Source organism: Python bivittatus, unplaced genomic scaffold (assembly GCF_059951505.1).
Source record: "Python bivittatus isolate LINGU-HERP-01145 unplaced genomic scaffold, Pbiv_v1 ctg000110_np1212, whole genome shotgun sequence".
Taxonomy (NCBI): Eukaryota; Metazoa; Chordata; class Lepidosauria; order Squamata; family Pythonidae; genus Python; species Python bivittatus.
The window spans coordinates 902,955-920,442 of NW_028277045.1; the positions used below are offsets into that span (position 1 = coordinate 902,955).

The window sequence follows — 17,488 nt, forward strand, 5'->3', positions numbered from 1 at the left end:
GTTTAGTAGTTTAACATAGATTATGCTACATGGAACATCTCATTCTGTTCTCTAAAAATTACATTGGTTATCTGTTTCAGTAGTGATGGTATTCACCTTTAAAAACTCAAATACATTGGGGTATAGCTATCAGCTGAAGCCTTAGAGTTGTTAATATTGTAGTTCTACCTAAGATTCTACATTCTCATTTGTTTTCAAGGGTTCCCTCTTCCACTCCACACCAAGAACAAAGTTTGTGTAACTCCATCATCATTCATAAAAAAGAGTTTGGAATTCCTTCATTACCAAATGCATTTCCATTTAGAAATCTGTTGTTGTTTGTCCATCGTTGTCGATGAAGACCTCAACACTCTTAGTCACATTAAAAACTGAATGTGGTGTGTCTGAAGATGACTGGCTGGGCCAACTTGGGCACAGAATGCCCTGGCACATGTTGGGCAAACGTGTATAGGCACTGCAGTTGTTGCATTGCTGGCTCTAGATTTGTGCAGCTCATGCTTCTGTTGTGCTTCAGTAGTGGATTTTACTTTGTAGGCTTGACAGCCCTTGTACATGAGGCCATGCCAGGTTGGGTGGTTTTGTGCCAGCGTTTCCCAAGTGATTGTGTCTGTATCAAGTGACTTCAGGGAGGCCTTTAATGTGTCTTTGTAGCATTTCTTCTGCTCTCCATGCAAGCGTTTTCAGCAGAGAGTTCCCCGAAAAGGAGCTGCTTGGGTATGTGCTTTTCCGGCATACGGATGACATGACCTGCCCACTGGGTCTGTGCTCTCATAAGCAATGTGTGGACAGATGGTAGATGTGCTCTATAGAGAACTTCAGTGTCTGGTACTTTATCTAGCCATCTGATGCCTAATATTCTGCAAAGACAAGTCATATGGAAATGGTTGAGCTGTCTTGCATGCCTTGAATACACAGTCCACTTTTCACAGGCATCCAGAAGGGTAGTGAATACTACGGCTCTGTAGACCTTCAATTTTGTTGTTGGACTAATTCCTCGATATTCCCACGCAGTGGAATGCAGTCTAAAAGCAGAACTTGCCTTTGCTCTTCTGCAGTTAACCTGTATATCAGTGGTCATTGCTCGAGAGAGGGTGCTGCCAAGGTAATTGAACTGGTCCACTGCCTGTAGTTTCTGCCTTTTAATTGTGATTTTGGGTTCTGTGTATGAGGAGCAGGCTGGTGCATAACTTTTGAATATTGATGGTGAGTCCAAAGTTGTCACAAGCCATGGAGAATTTGTCCATACTGACTTGCATCTCTGGCTCTGAGCCAGCATTCAGGCACAGTCATCGGCAAAGAGGAAGTCTCTCAAAACAGTTTCCTTCACTTTGGTGATAGCTTGAAGCCTCCTCAGGTTGAAGAGCTTCCCATCCACTCTGTACTTGAGGCTGATTCCAGCATCACTGTCCTGAAAGGCATCATTCAGCATGGCAGTAAACATCATGCTGAACAGTGTGGAGGCCACCATGACTGGGAACGCCTTAGAGGATTCTCTGCCATCGGCTACCCTCACCTGGTTTAGCTGGCTTGTCAAAGCCGTTGCCCGGGGTATGGCCACTGTCACATGCAAACAGCTACAAGGAGCCACAGGTGAGAGCTGAGTGCCAGGTGGGAACCAGAGGTGAGTGGATGCCCTGAAAGCGATGCGACATGTTCCCCCATCAAAGGTGCTACCCTTCCCTGACACTCCATACACCCCATTTAGAAATCTGTTAATATGTAAAATACTAAAGATATAACAATGAATGTATAAAGAACTTTAGAAATATCTTAAATGAGAAATCAGGAGAATGTAGAGGACAAATGTCTTATGTGTATTTCTGATCTCTTATAGCAGCTTTACAGCTGGGTTGAACTGTAACATTAGGCGAGATTTCAAGAACAACTCAAGATTTACTAAGTGCGTATTTAAGAAGAGATTCAAGATCTGTAAGGCTTTGTGACTGCTTTTATAAATGTTTTGAGTCAGAATGGCTGCGGGATAAATACATATCACGAATATATTTATACTTTCATCACAAGTTGAAATTGATATCTAAATACTTATACGGTGTATATATATATAGAACAATGTGTTTTATTTGGTTGAGAAACCATGGTTCGTGCATGACTGCAAATCAGAGGATTTTAAAAAAAGTTATTTTTAGATTCTAGCAAAGCGTAAGCTTTTCCTTTCCACTGCAATTGATTTCAGACAAGGAATTACACTGTACTAATGCTTCCTTTCCTTTTCATATTCATAAAACTGAAGTAGCTTCAGTACAGTTATTTTCACTAAAGTAATCTGGTAATGTATGTTACTTGTTTCTTGATCTAGTTGGATAATGTTTACTGAAGCATTTTGACTTTTCCTGCTAATGTGTAATTTACATTTCTAATGATTTGATTTACAGAGGAGCTGAAAGTCACTTAAAGAGGACATAGGGCTGGGCCAACAAAGTAGGTGCAGCCAGGACAAAAACTTTTTTTTTTACTTAATACCAAATACAATTCATATGGTGATTCTCTGAGTGGTCAATAATTTCCCCACTTGTTGCATTAAAATTACAGTTTGATGGCTGCAGTAGATTGGAGCTTTCCACACTATTCTTGATCATAGCCCACAAGCTGAGAAATGATGTGAAGGTGATCTGGCTGCAACATCTGTCACCCCACTGATTGCCAGGGTTGATTTGGTTGATCTGGCTTGTGCGATGAGTGTCCCTTTCTTCCTCACCATTTCATGAGCGTGCCTCTTGAAGCTGTGTACTCAATGGAAGAGATGACCAACCCAGTTACAAAGAGTGTATCATTCTTCAGTTAAGGGTATGTGATAGCTGTGCTCCCTAGCTAAAACCTTCCAAACAAACTCAAGGTCCATTTGTAGGAGAACTTAAGATAGGAATACTCTAGAGTAGTTTTGAAAGGTATCTGGGAAACTTACAGAGACTTCTGGAAGTTCATGTGCCTCTGGAGTCTCAGACTGTGTACTTCTGTGCTAAAGAATCCTAAACAGAAAGTAGTTTTGTTCACAGATAGCATGTTTTCTATTTAAAAACAAAACAAAAAGACATTTTTGAGGTTAAGGAAATTGTATTGAATAGAACCTTGGCTGTTTATATGTAACAGTGATAATCCATTGACCTCAAGGGATTAATTTAGCATGCTTACTTTTTTCTAGAATTGTGTCCATTCAATGGACTTTATCTCACAGTTATTACATCAACTGGACAGGATTTTCTTTCTTGTTTTTTTTTTAAGCCTCAAGACAATTAACTGTTTTTAGTTTAGATAACTAGGCGTTGTATAGAAGCTAAAGATCAAATCTGTTTCTCTGCATGCTGTAACCCCAAAACAGCTTAAAACAAGGTACTGTGCAAAATTAAAACAATAATTAAATCAGCAAGCTTGCTATTTCACTGTGATTTTTGTAGGAGGTGAAACAAAGAAGTGTTTGGTGACTAGCGGCAAGATGTCCCTAGTTAAACTGGTAGAATATTTACTAAATCAGAGTGTGTTTGCTGAGTGTTCACACGTCAGTTTGTTGTGTAAGAGCTGGATGTATGCTGCAGCATGAATAAAAGAAAAATAAATGATAAAATATTGCTTAAAGACAACATTTTAAATTATTTTACAATGCTTATGTAAGTCTTGCTGTTTGCTACTGTTTTCATATTAGATAACCTTAATATAATCTTGAGTGCCATGCTTGCTTTGCATGGAAGAGGTCCTCATTTCATTTCTGATATGGACTCATGGACTGAATTGGTAACTTCCTATATTCCTGTTTATAAGTCTAACTTAGCATAACTTTCAGCAATGGCAGAATATTGGTTAGCTAGTCTTCTTTTTTTGTGGGAAATAATACTCATTTTGGATTTGTTTTCAGCATTCTACTGTTCAAGTAAAAAGCAGTTATGCTTTCATGGGGAATAATCGTTTGCCAGATCAGTCCCTCCCTTCCCTTTCAGCTCGTAACACATTATAAACCAGCTCCAGAAGGTGGGGAGCTCTCTAGAGTGGCTGGCTGGGGAATTCTGGGAGTTGACGTCCACCCATCTTAAAGTTGCCAAGGTTGAAAAACACTGCTGTAGAGCTTTAGATGTAGGAAGAGGCTGGAGATTGGCACTTTCCTGTAAATGAAAGGCTGCTTCAAGGATTTTTGGATGGCAAGCTCAGAATTGCTTCCCATAAGGTATTATGGTGGTCTCCTACATAAATATCTTTAAAGAAAGTAAATCCTTAGCAAATATGCCTACTAGCTAGTGACACATCTGATATTGGCACAAGGAAAATAAGGGTTTTTAGAGGATTGTATTGTATTTAGGCCTAGCTATAGAACTACAAGTCTTCTTGGACTCACAGCTCCTGCTTGGAGAGCAGATGGAGCCTGTGGCCAGGAAGGCTGTTAGACAGCTCCATCTTGTTTGCCAGTTGAGGCCACTTCTGGGAAAGTAGGCTGATTAATATCTTTGCCACCTCATGGCTAGAATACTGCAATGTGATCTATATGGGGCTGCTCCTGAAGAGCATCTGGAACCTTCAGCTGGTCCAGAAGTCAGTACCTTGAGTAATAATGGGGTCCACTTGGTTTGCCCATAAGGCACCCATACTTCAAGAGCTGCACTGGTTGCTATTAGGCTTTGTAGTATAATCCAAGGTACTGATTGTTACCCGTAATGTCCTTTAATGCTTAGCATCTGAATATCTGTGGGTCTGCCTTCTTTAGGTAAAATCTGCCTGTCTGATAAGAGGTAGGATGGAGAGCTGTCTTTGGGCCCTGACTCTGAGGAAATGTTGATAGTAGGGACCTTGAGGGTGAGGCCTTCTCCTATTCAGTCTCTTTCATCTGGAAGTAGGTACCCTCTGAGGTAAGGTTACCCACTTCCTTGTTAATACTTAAAAGGGCCATATATCCATTAAAACGTAGCTCTTCTGGAGGAATGGAGGAATGGCAAGGATAGTTGAACGGCTCCTGAAATTGTGGCACCAAGGAATATTGGGGAATTAGGATGTCAGTAATGATTGTTTTGTTTTGTTTTTATCTTACTTGGTTTTGCTGAATGTTAGCTCTAATTGTGTTTTAATCCAAGTACTGGTTTGTAGAATGTACATCACTCAGAGTTGTGTTGATTGGAGTGGCATATAAATCCTATAGTATGTACATATGTACTTAAATTAAAAAAAACCCTTGGTTGATAGCAAAAGCAGAAATTAACCTTTTTGATTAAAAACCTGTGGTCTGTCTAAACTGAATTGATGCCTTGTTTTGAAATTTCTCACCAATCCAAATCTTTTTAAACTTATAGAAGATTTACATCTAGAGAGTTAAAATTCCCTGAACACTTGCAGCAAAAATGTATTATCCCTCTGACCATGTGCCATTAAGTAAAGATATATACAATAGGGCACAGGAAGGGAAAGATTTAAACAAGCTGGAACAATATGATGGGTCAAAGAATCACTGTGATAACCTGGGGAAAAAAAAGCCCTGTGTGGGTGTGTGTGGGTGTGTGTGTGTACACAAAGATGAGTCCTGCAAATCTTGTAAGTTAGACTTTTATCTATGCGTGATGGGAAAATACTCTTTACTAAGGGTGGGAAACTTCTGAGTGGCATTTTATATACCTAATTGTAATATGATGTAGGAAGATGGTCAGGAAGAAGGAAATCCAAATTAAGCCACAATACTGCATGATTATCTTGATAAAACCAGTTGTCTTTTTAGGGGTGGGAGGATGGACCTCTTGTTTCCAAGATGAATGCAAGTGGCTCTAGAAATTTGATCCCTGAGATGAAAGCTGTTACAAGGCCCAAACAACTCCCTTTTGGCTTTGTCCTACAACATTGCTGTGGGTGTGTGTGTCCATACAAGAGGTTCAACATGACTGACTGTTGATGATGGTGAACTGCCTATTATATGTTTGACAGTGATTATAAGTCCACTGTTAATAAAAAAATCCCCACAACCTTGGCTTCTTTCCCCAAGTTCTTTAATGCCTGTCTGCATATTTCTTATTACCATTCATTCATTCATTCATTCATTCATTCTCTATCTTTCTTGTGAGAAGTCAAGATAGCATAGAACAATCGGAACCAAGTGGGCAATGATATACATAGAGTTTGTTTGGCTTGGAAGTTACTGCATTGACATTTCAGCATGAACAACTGGGTTCTGAATAAATGACTGGTTTGTATAAAAAACAGTTCTGGCCTTGAATTTGGTGGAAATATAAGAGTCATATCTTTATATAAAACAGAGGCTGAGTTTACCCAAGGCATTAATTCTCAGAAGATTTGTTTGATTTGGTCTTAGCATATTATATGACACCAACCATTGTGTTTTTGTAAACAGAGGAATATGGCTTCATGTGTTATGTGGATCTAGTCTATTTTGGTTTATCCAGTAAATCAGGATTAAACAAGCCATAGTTTAACACAAGTGTTTTACTGTGTTAGATTATATTTTTTATTTATGCTCATGGATGAGAATGTCATACATCAAAAAAACAAAGCTTATATTCACCAAGTCCTCTGGACATGGGAGTGATAGCAGTGGAAGCATGGCCTCTGGCCCCTACGCACAAGAAGGTTGCCAACCTCTGCCTTATAGCATGGGAGTACTCTGTTTTATTAATTAATCGGTTGTCTAAACAAAATCCTCCCAAAACAGCTCTTTTCTAAAAAAGTAAGGTAGGTTCTACATTTTGTCAAATATGTATTGTGGATATCCTGAGTTGCATTAATTATTTCTGCTAGTAAGTAACATGGACCAGTAGCTTAAGGCTTCTGTATTCAACACATTGGCTTGGCAGACAGTTTCATTTATTCAAAGAAGTTGTATACAACCAAACAAAATGTAATGCATGGAAGTGAAAGATGCTTCCAAGTTTTCATTGAAATATTTAGTCTGCAATTATTGAATTACATGCTTCAGTTCCTCTTGCTTTTCACATTCAGTATATTAGTAAAATCTGCCTCATGTACTATATTCTCTTCTGAAGAAAAGGTTTTCTTGGGCAGAAAAGATGACCCACGATTATAGCTAAATGTTGTCATATTTCAGTGGCAGTTAAATTCATACACACCGGTTACCAGTAGTATGCAAAGGTTACTTTTAGATCTTCCAGCTGCTAAGACCTAGAGATCTGTCAGGATTCAGAAATCAGGGGGCACTGATGGTGAGAATGGTGTATGGCTTTCCGAAAAGGCAAAGAAGGAACACCACTTGAAATTTAAGTGTTAACTGTGGCCAGTACAAGTCAGTGATTTGTTTGATGTCTGAGTAGAATTGAAATTAAAGCATGCAGAAGTATGTATGTGGAATGCCCTTAAAGTGAAGCTATACTTTATGTGAAGAGGTAGCAATTCCTGGACATTCTGTTGGTTATAATGACCCCTGTAGTTAAATTGGATGGTAAGTATTGGATTTATGGGCAAGATTTGGTATGTTTGTTCTGTAGACACCCCCCCCCCCAAAACCCACAAAAGGTTTCAGGGATTCCTCATCACACGTGGTCAGTAAGAATGTAGGTATGCCTGTCTAATGTAACCAACTTGACTGTAAGCAACAGGAAGCTGTGGCTCCAGGCAAGTACGAGAAGATGAGATGCTTGTTGACTGTTATCTGAGGCTAATGCGTTATGACAAGGGTTCTATGGTCATCCGGAACATACATTTTAGCTTAGGGCAACACCAAGACTGTGGGGATAGCAATGTCGATTCTGATTTCAATTAAATCCCTGTAAAGATTTTTACAGATAAAACAATCTGCTTGACTATTAAAGTCTTTGTTTCTAGGCACTTTGGATATTGTCTGAATACTGAATACTGCCAACAGTCTTGCACTTTGCATTTTCCAGCTGGCATTTATCTTTCCACAATCCAGAGATTCTCTGTGTGCAGCTGGTACACATATTAGTGTGTTATATCCAGCTTCTTACGTTCACTTCTCTTGGGCAATTTGTAGTACACCTGGCATGACAAGAAGTCCTTGATTAGTTACTTTTTTCAGCTCCCTCGCTGATGGTAGTCTGCAGGTAATAAGGGTTGGGAAGATTCCCGTGAACTACAAATTCATTTTCTTTTTGAATGGGACTGAATTTTGCCTGTGGATTGTCCTTTTTAGGCAAGGCTGTTACGGGAATAGGAACTTCCTCCCACTGCATACCAGAGTCAGTAGTCCTTCATAGTTTACATTTGTCTTCATTCTTGTACAAATAACTAAGCAAACTGGAAGTGTAACAAGTTGTCTTAGGATAATGGTGACATTAAATCAAACTTTGAGATGTTAAGCTTGGTCCTACATAAAGGATTTTAGAACCTGGTTCTGAAAGTTAATATAGAATGCCACAAACTGGCAGCATCACTTTGATTCATGTCAACATTATTATGCTTTTATGATGCCATCTAGTTTCCCTGTGTATAGAATCTGAAATGGTTTAGGAAAGGACTTTGTGACCTGACTGTGCAGATTTTTAAAAAAAATTAATATAATTGTTGGAGTTGCTCAGAATATTCTTGCCAGTTGCGTAGGACCGAAGATATCAGACAGAGAATTTGTATGGAATAATAACACCAGGACATCTGTGTTTTTGTATGATCACTTCAGAGTTGGCTGGTCTCCAATTTCTGTCATTCTTATTGTTGATATGATCTGATGTATCCTATTGTGAGTAAATGTATTTGCAGGAAAGGGGAAGGAAAGTGTGTGGGGCAGTGGGGGTAGAAGCACTAGCAATTAACAGACATTTTCTTAAAAAGTGTGAACAAATTTGTAGAAAAGACTATCCCCCCCCACCCCCTTAACTCTCTGATATGTTTGTTGCTCAAACTTTACTTAATCCACTGTGTTAGATGGCTGGCCTAAGTTCTTGAGATCCCCCTTTTTTGTTCTAAAGTACAGTAAAAATAAATATATACAAATTGGGAAGATCTCTTCCAGAGGGAATTTACCTGTCCAATTTGAACCATCTGAAGAATCCTCTGGATTCCTCCTCTTTGACAGATCAAGGGGTGGGGAACGTGGAAACATCTTTTCCAACAGGTTCTCTATCTCTGTGGAATATCCAGCCCCCTGAAATCTGTATAGCCCCCACACTCCTACCTTTTGCAGACTGGGTCCTATAAGAGAGTATTTGAAGAGTAAGAGTTATGGCGTGGGTTATTTTTAATCTTGATAAGTGCTTTTATCTCTTTTTCACTATTATTATATTTCAGTTATAATTAATATTGTTATTTTACAAGTTTTTATTTGAATATTAGCCCCTTGGGGTCTCTGAAATTAGGTGGGATGTAAATGCTAAATATGGATTACACTGCATATACATATTTTTTCCCCAGTTGGAGATTTTGGGAAATTAGATGTATCTAGGATCTAAGCACTTATTGTCCTGCCCTACAAAGGGGAAATGAAAAACCACCTTGTTCATCCTTGTATATTTATAAGTTATTTCAGCCGTGCTCTCCAAATGCAGTGTATCTGTTGAGTTTCTGATTCAGGTCTGGTTGCCATGGAAAATGTGAGAATTATGCCTGAGGTGCATGTAGTGTTTCCTTCTTCATTTTATTGTTCACTCTTGCAGTCTGTGCATCAGTATTTTCAACTTTCAGTTAGTCTTATTTGCATTCATTATATCTTATTTTTTTAATTTCTTGTTTTGCAAATCTTCACATATTGTAAAATATGAATTCAGAGAAGCCAGTATGAAGTCTATCAATTGAAGCAATGCAAAGATGAGAATATAAGAAAGGTCACAGTTTAGGATTGAACATAGGTTTTGCAGACAAAAAATTATGCATTTGCACCTTGACATTTCCAAGCAAGCTTTGAAATCCTGGAATGCCATTAGTAGTCATTTGGGGTATAGTGTTGAGCTAGATGGGCTAATTGTATGATTCAGTAACGTTGTTGGTCACACAGTCAGCCAGATGTTTAGACGGATTTGGCATTTTTGTCCAGTTATCGAGTCCTTCCCAAGGACCTTGGATAGGCAGATGTTATTTGATGGTGTTAAAGGTACCGTCATAGGATATAAACTGTTCCAAGTAAAGCTACCTTTTGCATTTGACTGATGGTGATTTTGTCAATGCTGCTGCTGCTGCTGCTGGTGGTGATTAACATGCTATGCTTTGGATCCAAAGCTGAAAAGATCCCTCAGAGTGGGTATTGGTGTCTCCTTAAAGAAGTTGTGCCATTTCCTGGGCTCACACAATAGCTATGTAATCCCAGGAAAAAATGTGCTGAGATAGTGCCCACACCTGCTCTGAAGTCCCCTGTCATACCTTGTCAGCAATTTTTTTTTAACTCAGACACCTATGTTTCTGGGATCACTCAACCTCTGTGGCAAGACCTTTGCTATGGCAAGGCATGGCAAGACCTTTGCAGCAATTTGACCTGCAATTGATAGTCATGAATGGTAGCACTGTGGGTACAGCCTGCTAGAGCATCTTATGCAGTGTGCCTGGTTTCCAAAAACTCAGTCATCTTTGCCAGTGTACTTGTAAACATATGTTCAGAACCATGAGGGCTGAAGAACCTCAGCTTTCCTATTGTAAAGGCTCTGTGCCAGATTGCAGCATGCATACAACCCTGATAGCGTGGCACATCTTCTCTCTGTGTGTACCATTAGAGGACATTTCTGCACATTGTCATTTCCCTCTGTTGGCTCTCCAGTCTTTATGTGAGTCCTAAGTGTCAACTGGATGTTACTGGAGATAGTGTTTCACTGGTGATCATACCCATCTGGAGTATGCCTTCAGAAGGTGACTTGTGGTGCGACTTGAAGATCAAAGCTGCATCTGCTTACCTTAGAGATGCATTCCACCACCCAATATGTAGCGCTCTGGTTGGTTTTGGAGAGAGAGTGTTAGGCCCATGAATTGGAGATGTGGGCAAAAAATTCTTCTTATTCTTCTGATTTCTGAAGGGTTAAAAATGTACAGAAGATATAAATAGAACAGCAGAGAGTTCTCTTATTGTATCTGAGGAGGTTTTATTACTTTTGAGCAATAAAAATAAATCACATTTCATCCCAAAAAGGAAAAGGAAGCTTTAGAGTACAAAACAGGGAACTCTTTTCTGAACCCTTCTGTATCCTCAGGCTGTGTAATGCTATACAGCGGGATGGACTGTGGAGCTGGTAAATTGCTTCCCCAGATTACAAACGATACTAACTGTTGTCTGTGGCTTGGATGACCAATTTTTGCTGAACTTGGCCATCCTGTTTTGAAATATCAATTGTATGCATTGTAAGAGAATCTCTGAAACATCCTATTTTGGATTATTAGTGTGTGTAAATCTTCTTCAGGGGTGACTTGTTTTTAACAAATTCTAAAGCTCAGTTTGATAAGCTCCCTCTGCTGGCTGTGGGTATCATTTAGCAACAGATACAGTACTTTTTGACCTAGCTGGTTCAGCATTTTTTTTTATTCCAGGTGTGTTTAAATACAAGGAATTTTTAGTTACTCTGTTTTACAGTGTTCTGACCTATCCTTCTTTGTAAGAGATAAGGCAGTGCAAAACTATCCAAAATAAAATAAATGAATAACATTCATATTCAGAACTGGTTATACTTAAAATTCATACATGTCTTTATCTGGCTCCTTTAATATTGCAGGTTAGCAGGCACTTTGTTTCAAGCTTGCTTGGCGAAACATCCATGACGAGGGATCAAGAGCACTAGTCATCCCCTTGGTACTAGGCCAATAAAAAATGATGCCTGGAAATATTCCTAGAGGACAGGTTGAACCATACAAGTTCCTCTGAGGCTTCGTTTGTAGTTTGGCAGTTTTCTGTTTTTGGTACAGTCATAACTATTGGATCTCCACTCCAAGGAAGGCAGAATTTGGCACATCTAGCCTGTATTTCTAGTAGCAAGTTCTGGATTCTCTGCCTAAGTCCTGAAATGGTCTCAAACTCTTTATTCCAAGAACTGTGCTTAATTCTGCTTTTCAGACTTGATGACAGCAGAAAGCAACGTGTGTTGCAGAGTTTCTGTTTCACTGGGAACAGCGTTTCAGAATAAAATTAGATGATACATAATACACTGAGTCCAGCTAGATGACAGTGTCACAACAACTTTGGCTGAGCTCTAAAAATTAATTTGGATTGATCTTGATTAGCACTTGGAGGGAGACTACCAAGAAGTCCCAAGGGTGTAGGTTAATCTGGGAAGTCGGAAACACATCTCAGAAGGCCGCAGTGGGAAATTGCGTCTATGTTGTTACTAAGAAGTGTCACTAGGAGTAGAACTTCACTTGAAGAAGACTTTCTCTGATAGCACAGAGAGGTTGGTTTGCCCCTCACCTTCAGTGTACCTGTCCAGTTACACCCCACAGAAGGATAGGAGATCTCACGCAATGTGAACTCTTGAGATCTCTTATTGTTCAACTGCATTTATGGTTGCACTGACTAATTTAATGCTGCAATTACCAGTCAGCTGATCGCCTTTGCGAGAAGCTCTCCCCCAAATTTATCACGTCTAGATATATCTGTCCTTCTTTACTTTCTTCAACATTTATAGCAGCCTACCCCATACATCACAAGGCAGTCTGCAATGTGACTGCTCTTGTGGCTTGCATGGTAAAAGATCTAGTTTAGGTGAAAAATCTCTGCCTGGTTACTTCAAGATAATTTGTTCTTACTGCAAGCCAGAATTTGTATGTTTTGTTTTGCCTCTTCTTAAACCACTGTGACAACAGCAATGCTTAATCATCTTTTAAATAAAGCTTTTGTCTTGCAGTTTATTAGGCAGAAGGTAACGTGTTTATCAGGTGCTTTAATGTAATTGTTTTAAAATCTTTTTTTAAAAAAATATGTATGTATAAATGTAAGTATGTATTAAAACAGTCCCTGCCAGGCTGAAACTATTCTGCTGGATTACAATCCCCAATGCGGCCGTATTTTAAAAAAGCAACTGTCTCAGTGATTTGCCACAGTTACTTTCTGCGGAGTGTGAATGTCTCAAATTAGAGTAAGTCATGGAGTACGCTGAGTGCCCTGTGACTATTCATGGCCTGGAAGAGGGATCAAAACATAGTTAAAAAAAAACAACAACTTAAATTAAAAAAAAAGAGCCAACAGCTTCTGTTTCTGCCTAATAATATTCTGCACACTGACCCTTGAGAAGTTGGCATGCATTAGTCCCAGTGAAAGTGGCTAAGCCTTGTTTAAAACTCTCTTTTTAAATGGCATGTTTTCAGTTTTATGTTTATATAGCCCTGTTTTTCAGTATTTGGAAGTGTTGAAAAAACACAAAGGAGTCGGCGATAACGGGGCAATACAATCCTGAAAGCAAGTGAAAAGACCAAATAAAAGAGACATTGTTTTCCATAGTTCTGTAAAGAACATTTCAAGGGAAACCCAATAAGAGCTGAACATGAAACATATCGCGATCGATCAGCAAAACGAGATGGCAGGGCTGTTTTATTTAAAGTAGAAATCAGGTGGAAAACTAATGAGATAGTTGAAAGTCCTCTACAGATTATCGCCAGCTTTTCAAATCAGACTTATCAAAAGCCAGTTTATTGGATTTTGTTTGTTTGGGGGGAATTTTGTGCCTGGGGGCAATTATCAGTTTAACATGTATATGTGCGTGTCTCTGTGTGGCTACAAAACACTCCCCCCCCACAATAAAAAAGGCTCAGCTGCTGTAGCGTTCCAGTATGGTAGAAGTATCTTCCCTTAATCAAAGGGGATCATAGTTTTCTCTTTGGCGGTGATTTTTTAAAATTATGTAATGGGAATGCCTTCATTTGAGCACACTATTGAAAAACAGTAAATAGTAGCTCCCTCGGCATATCTAATGAATTGTCTTGCCATGTTCTCTCCCTCCTGCTGCAGAGTGCCCTTTGCCGGGGCTAAGTCTGCTGGAAAATGCTTTTCGTGACGACGGTTGTCAGTACAGCAATGTGGGATGAGGGTTTCATTCGAAGGGAAATGCTAATGAGGAAGCTGCATTTCAGCCACTACAGCTGCTGATGATTTTCTTGCCATCACTGGAATCCACTGTACTCCCGTTGACATAAAGCCCTTTTCTTGGGGACATCGGGTGTCACACATCCCGTTGAAAACTCTTTCTTTAATTATAGCATGGTTGAAAACCAACCCAACCCAACCCAACCCCGCCCCCCCCAAAAAAGCTTGTGTCGTAGCAACAAAAGAAACACTGTTTTGCTGAGAAGTATTTACCACTTGGAGAAAATTGAAAACAAAATGGTTATGTTTGGACGTAGGCTGAAAAGTGAAGAAGAGGGTTAGCCAAGGGGCCACCAACCACACAGATAGGATTCTTTTGAAGTCACTGCTGCATCATAAGGAGCATTTGTAATTGTCTCAAAGCGCATAGAGTAATGTAATACTGATGACCTGATGGGAAAGGTATTTTCACATCATTTGAGTAGTACACGATGACATACTTCCTTAGCTAAAAGCAGCATAAAGCATTTGAGCAGTACACAACCCATCACTGCATGTACTGAAGGAGCAAGTCCGTTGAGTCAGGGTGAACTTCAAACGCACATAATTTGCAGGCTATCAATGGTAATGCAACAATAATAGATCAATAGCCTTGCGTTTGATTAGATAGTTTATGGCCTTAATGCAGTATTTCAGAATCAATGTTACTCGGTTGGCTTTTTGGATGTCAGTTTCTAGGACGCCGTGATACTTTTTGCGTTTGTCACTTAAATGGACAAATTCAACCGAAGATAAAACGTTGTTAGTTCCAGTCTGTGGTAATTGAATTTTTGATATATTTATTTAATGTAGACGTTGGCCAATGAATTGGATTTTTAAATTGATTTTTTTAATGCTGAAGAAGGGGCATGGCAGGGAAAAAACCAGCTTCATTAAAAAAAAAAAAAACATGTACAAAAACCCTCCATCTGTAGTTGTTGACTTTCTTATCTCATGGGCCACACTTTAGTCTAGAAGGCTTTTCAGCACAACAGAGGAAGAAATTGATTTTCAGTCATTTTTAATGACCAAACAACTAATTGCATCCCATAACGTATGTTCCCTTGCCTTTTTGCCGCAGCCAATAGCATTACAATAGTAAGTCAGCGTGCAGGACAATAACTTTTCATTAATTTGGGTATCTGAGATATAGAAGTAGTAGGTAGGACTAGTTCTGGGCGTCTTCCTTTGCGAGTACAGACATTGGTTTAAAGGTCAGCTACACATTAGGTAGGAAATGCAGTGGGGCTGGAGGATGATGGCATTAATCTTGCGCCGATGCTGTTTTTATAATACAAGCACTACCTTTCCAAATCAGCTGTTAGCCATACTGAGGGATATGAAATCTTACTGGGCATTTTAGGGTGTTTTTTTTTCCTTTTTGCCTGAGATCATTATCAATGTTAAGACTGACAAACTACAAGCAAGCAGACATAAAAGGGTGAATTTTTAAATTAGAGCTGTACTAACTGGTATGAATGTTTTTTAACCAGTCGCCTCTATCATCATGATCTCTACATGACTTCTTTCTATGCAGTTCAGAGATTAGACTGTCAAAAATGAGCAGAAAAAAATAATAAAGCGGCTGATCTGCCAGCCAAAGAATTTTTGTACTGTCTGTTGATGAGTTCTTCTGTGTTTGGAGGTGTCTGGTTTTCAGATGAAACCAAGTGTGTTAGCTCAGATAAAAGTGGGTGTGTATATTCATGTGCATGAGTTCATTCATGTGCAGAGGGTAGGTTATGATAAGATTTTGAAAGCTTTTGGTCACACTGAAGCTCTAAAGTCAAGTCCTGATTCCCAAAGTATTTAGATTGCTTGCAATCCCTCCCCGTGTGTCTGATGAATCCAATTTTATGTATATAGGATTTTGAGGGAGATTGAATCCAGAATTATCCACTGGGTACATGGCGGAGGTGGGTTTGGCATTGTGACATCCAGTTCACCCACCTGTGCTGCTCTTTTGATGAACTTTTAGCTTTTGTACAATTTGACAGCCACTGTATGAATATATTTAATCCTAGCACATATTCCTGAAGACAGTGATATTTTGAAAAGAGAGATGAAATAGATGCAGCCGTAATGAGTAATTAAGCATTTTAGTCATTCTGATCTCAGGATTTAAACAACAGAAATGAAAATTTCTTAACTCACTCTCTCTGAAGCTGTTTTTGTTGCCCAACAAACCCAAGAAAACTTCCTGTTAGAAAGATCTTATACTGACACCTTCACTGTTTTTCTCTTTTACAGTGGTAGAAGAGGGACTGTGGGAGAATGGGCTTTCATATGAGTGCAGAACGCTACTTTTCAAGGCGATCCACAACCTGTTGGAAAGGTGAGTGTTGCTGAGGCTTTGTTAATGTTGCTTTGGATTTCCAATTTTAATTTAGTAATCTGAATTTGGCAGACAGTTTGCTTCAGGGAGAGGCATAGAACAAGATTCTTTTCAATGAAATACGGAAAAGTAACATGCAAGAGCATAATTTTCTTCTGATCTTCATGCATATGAGAAAAGATGTCTGACTCTCTTTCTTACTTTGCTAAGACCTTAAAAAGAGGAGGAAATTTTATAGTTCGTATGAAGGATGATTACTACTGGTGCCCAGACGATAACGTTTGTGAAGCTGCGATTAAGGAAGTTTACTGAAGTCACAGCATTCAACACAACAGCAAACTTTTAGTACACTTTTGCTCTATCTTTCTCCCCCAGCTGAAACACTAAAAATGGGGAAAATGGGAAGGCAGCTGAGGCAAAGACCAGGACATAATTTAATACAGATGGTCTTGGCAATAACAGATGGTCATTTTGTCCAAAAGAAGCATGACACAGATGTTTGTCTAAGGCAAAGGTTTTCAACCCTTTTCATCTCACGGCACAGATCTCATAGCAAGGTCGCATCTCAGGGCACACATTTCATAGGCGGGACTTCCAGGTCAGAAAGCTGGAAGTCCAGTGATGTCACAGGTTGCTGGGACTCAGGAGGAGAAATGGAGGCAGTCCACCCCTGGTGATGTCACAGGAGGTGGGGTTCTGGCTGATGCAGCACACCTGCGGACCTTTCGCAGCCCACGGGTTGAAAAATGCTGGTCTAAGGAGTTGATATTAAAGCTAACAAACTCCTTTGAACTCAGTTGGAACTTTCATCACTTCCAGAGGTATTAATTTTTTTAAAATACCTTTTTCTGTAACATTAGATACCTAGAAATTCAGTTCTACTCATAAACTCTTAAGTTCTTGCTGATGACAAACTTAGCAGTGAATAATATCCAGTGTGATTGGAAAAAAACTTGATCATGAGCTGCTTGAAAAAAATAAATCCTTTGGGTTAGCTTAGAGATGACGGTATTTTAAGAGGGCGACACCTTTAAATTCTTGATGCTGATATAATTGATTTCATTATGATCTTGGGGATGTGGAGCAGAGAAGAGGAATACTTTTTAGATACCCTTTATATCAACAGCATAAGAGGTAGTTACAAAGATACATAATATTTACTTTGGTCAGTGTCCAGATAAAACAGAGTGTAACATAAGATAATATTATGCCTCATT

At 39.2% G+C, this 17,488-nt stretch overlaps 1 protein-coding gene across 3 annotated transcripts in view; it reads left to right on the forward strand.

The window, feature by feature from the left end:
• MED13L (mediator complex subunit 13L) overlaps nt 1-17,488 on the forward strand; it is a 150,487-nt gene that overhangs the window by 43,866 nt on the left and 89,133 nt on the right. For all 3 annotated transcript variants that reach the window (XM_088136647.1, XM_088136646.1, XM_088136648.1), the window contains exon 3: nt 16,187-16,271. In XM_088136647.1, coding sequence (XP_087992773.1) covers nt 16,187-16,271 — 85 coding nt within the window. The remainder of the gene's footprint in view (nt 1-16,186; nt 16,272-17,488) is intronic.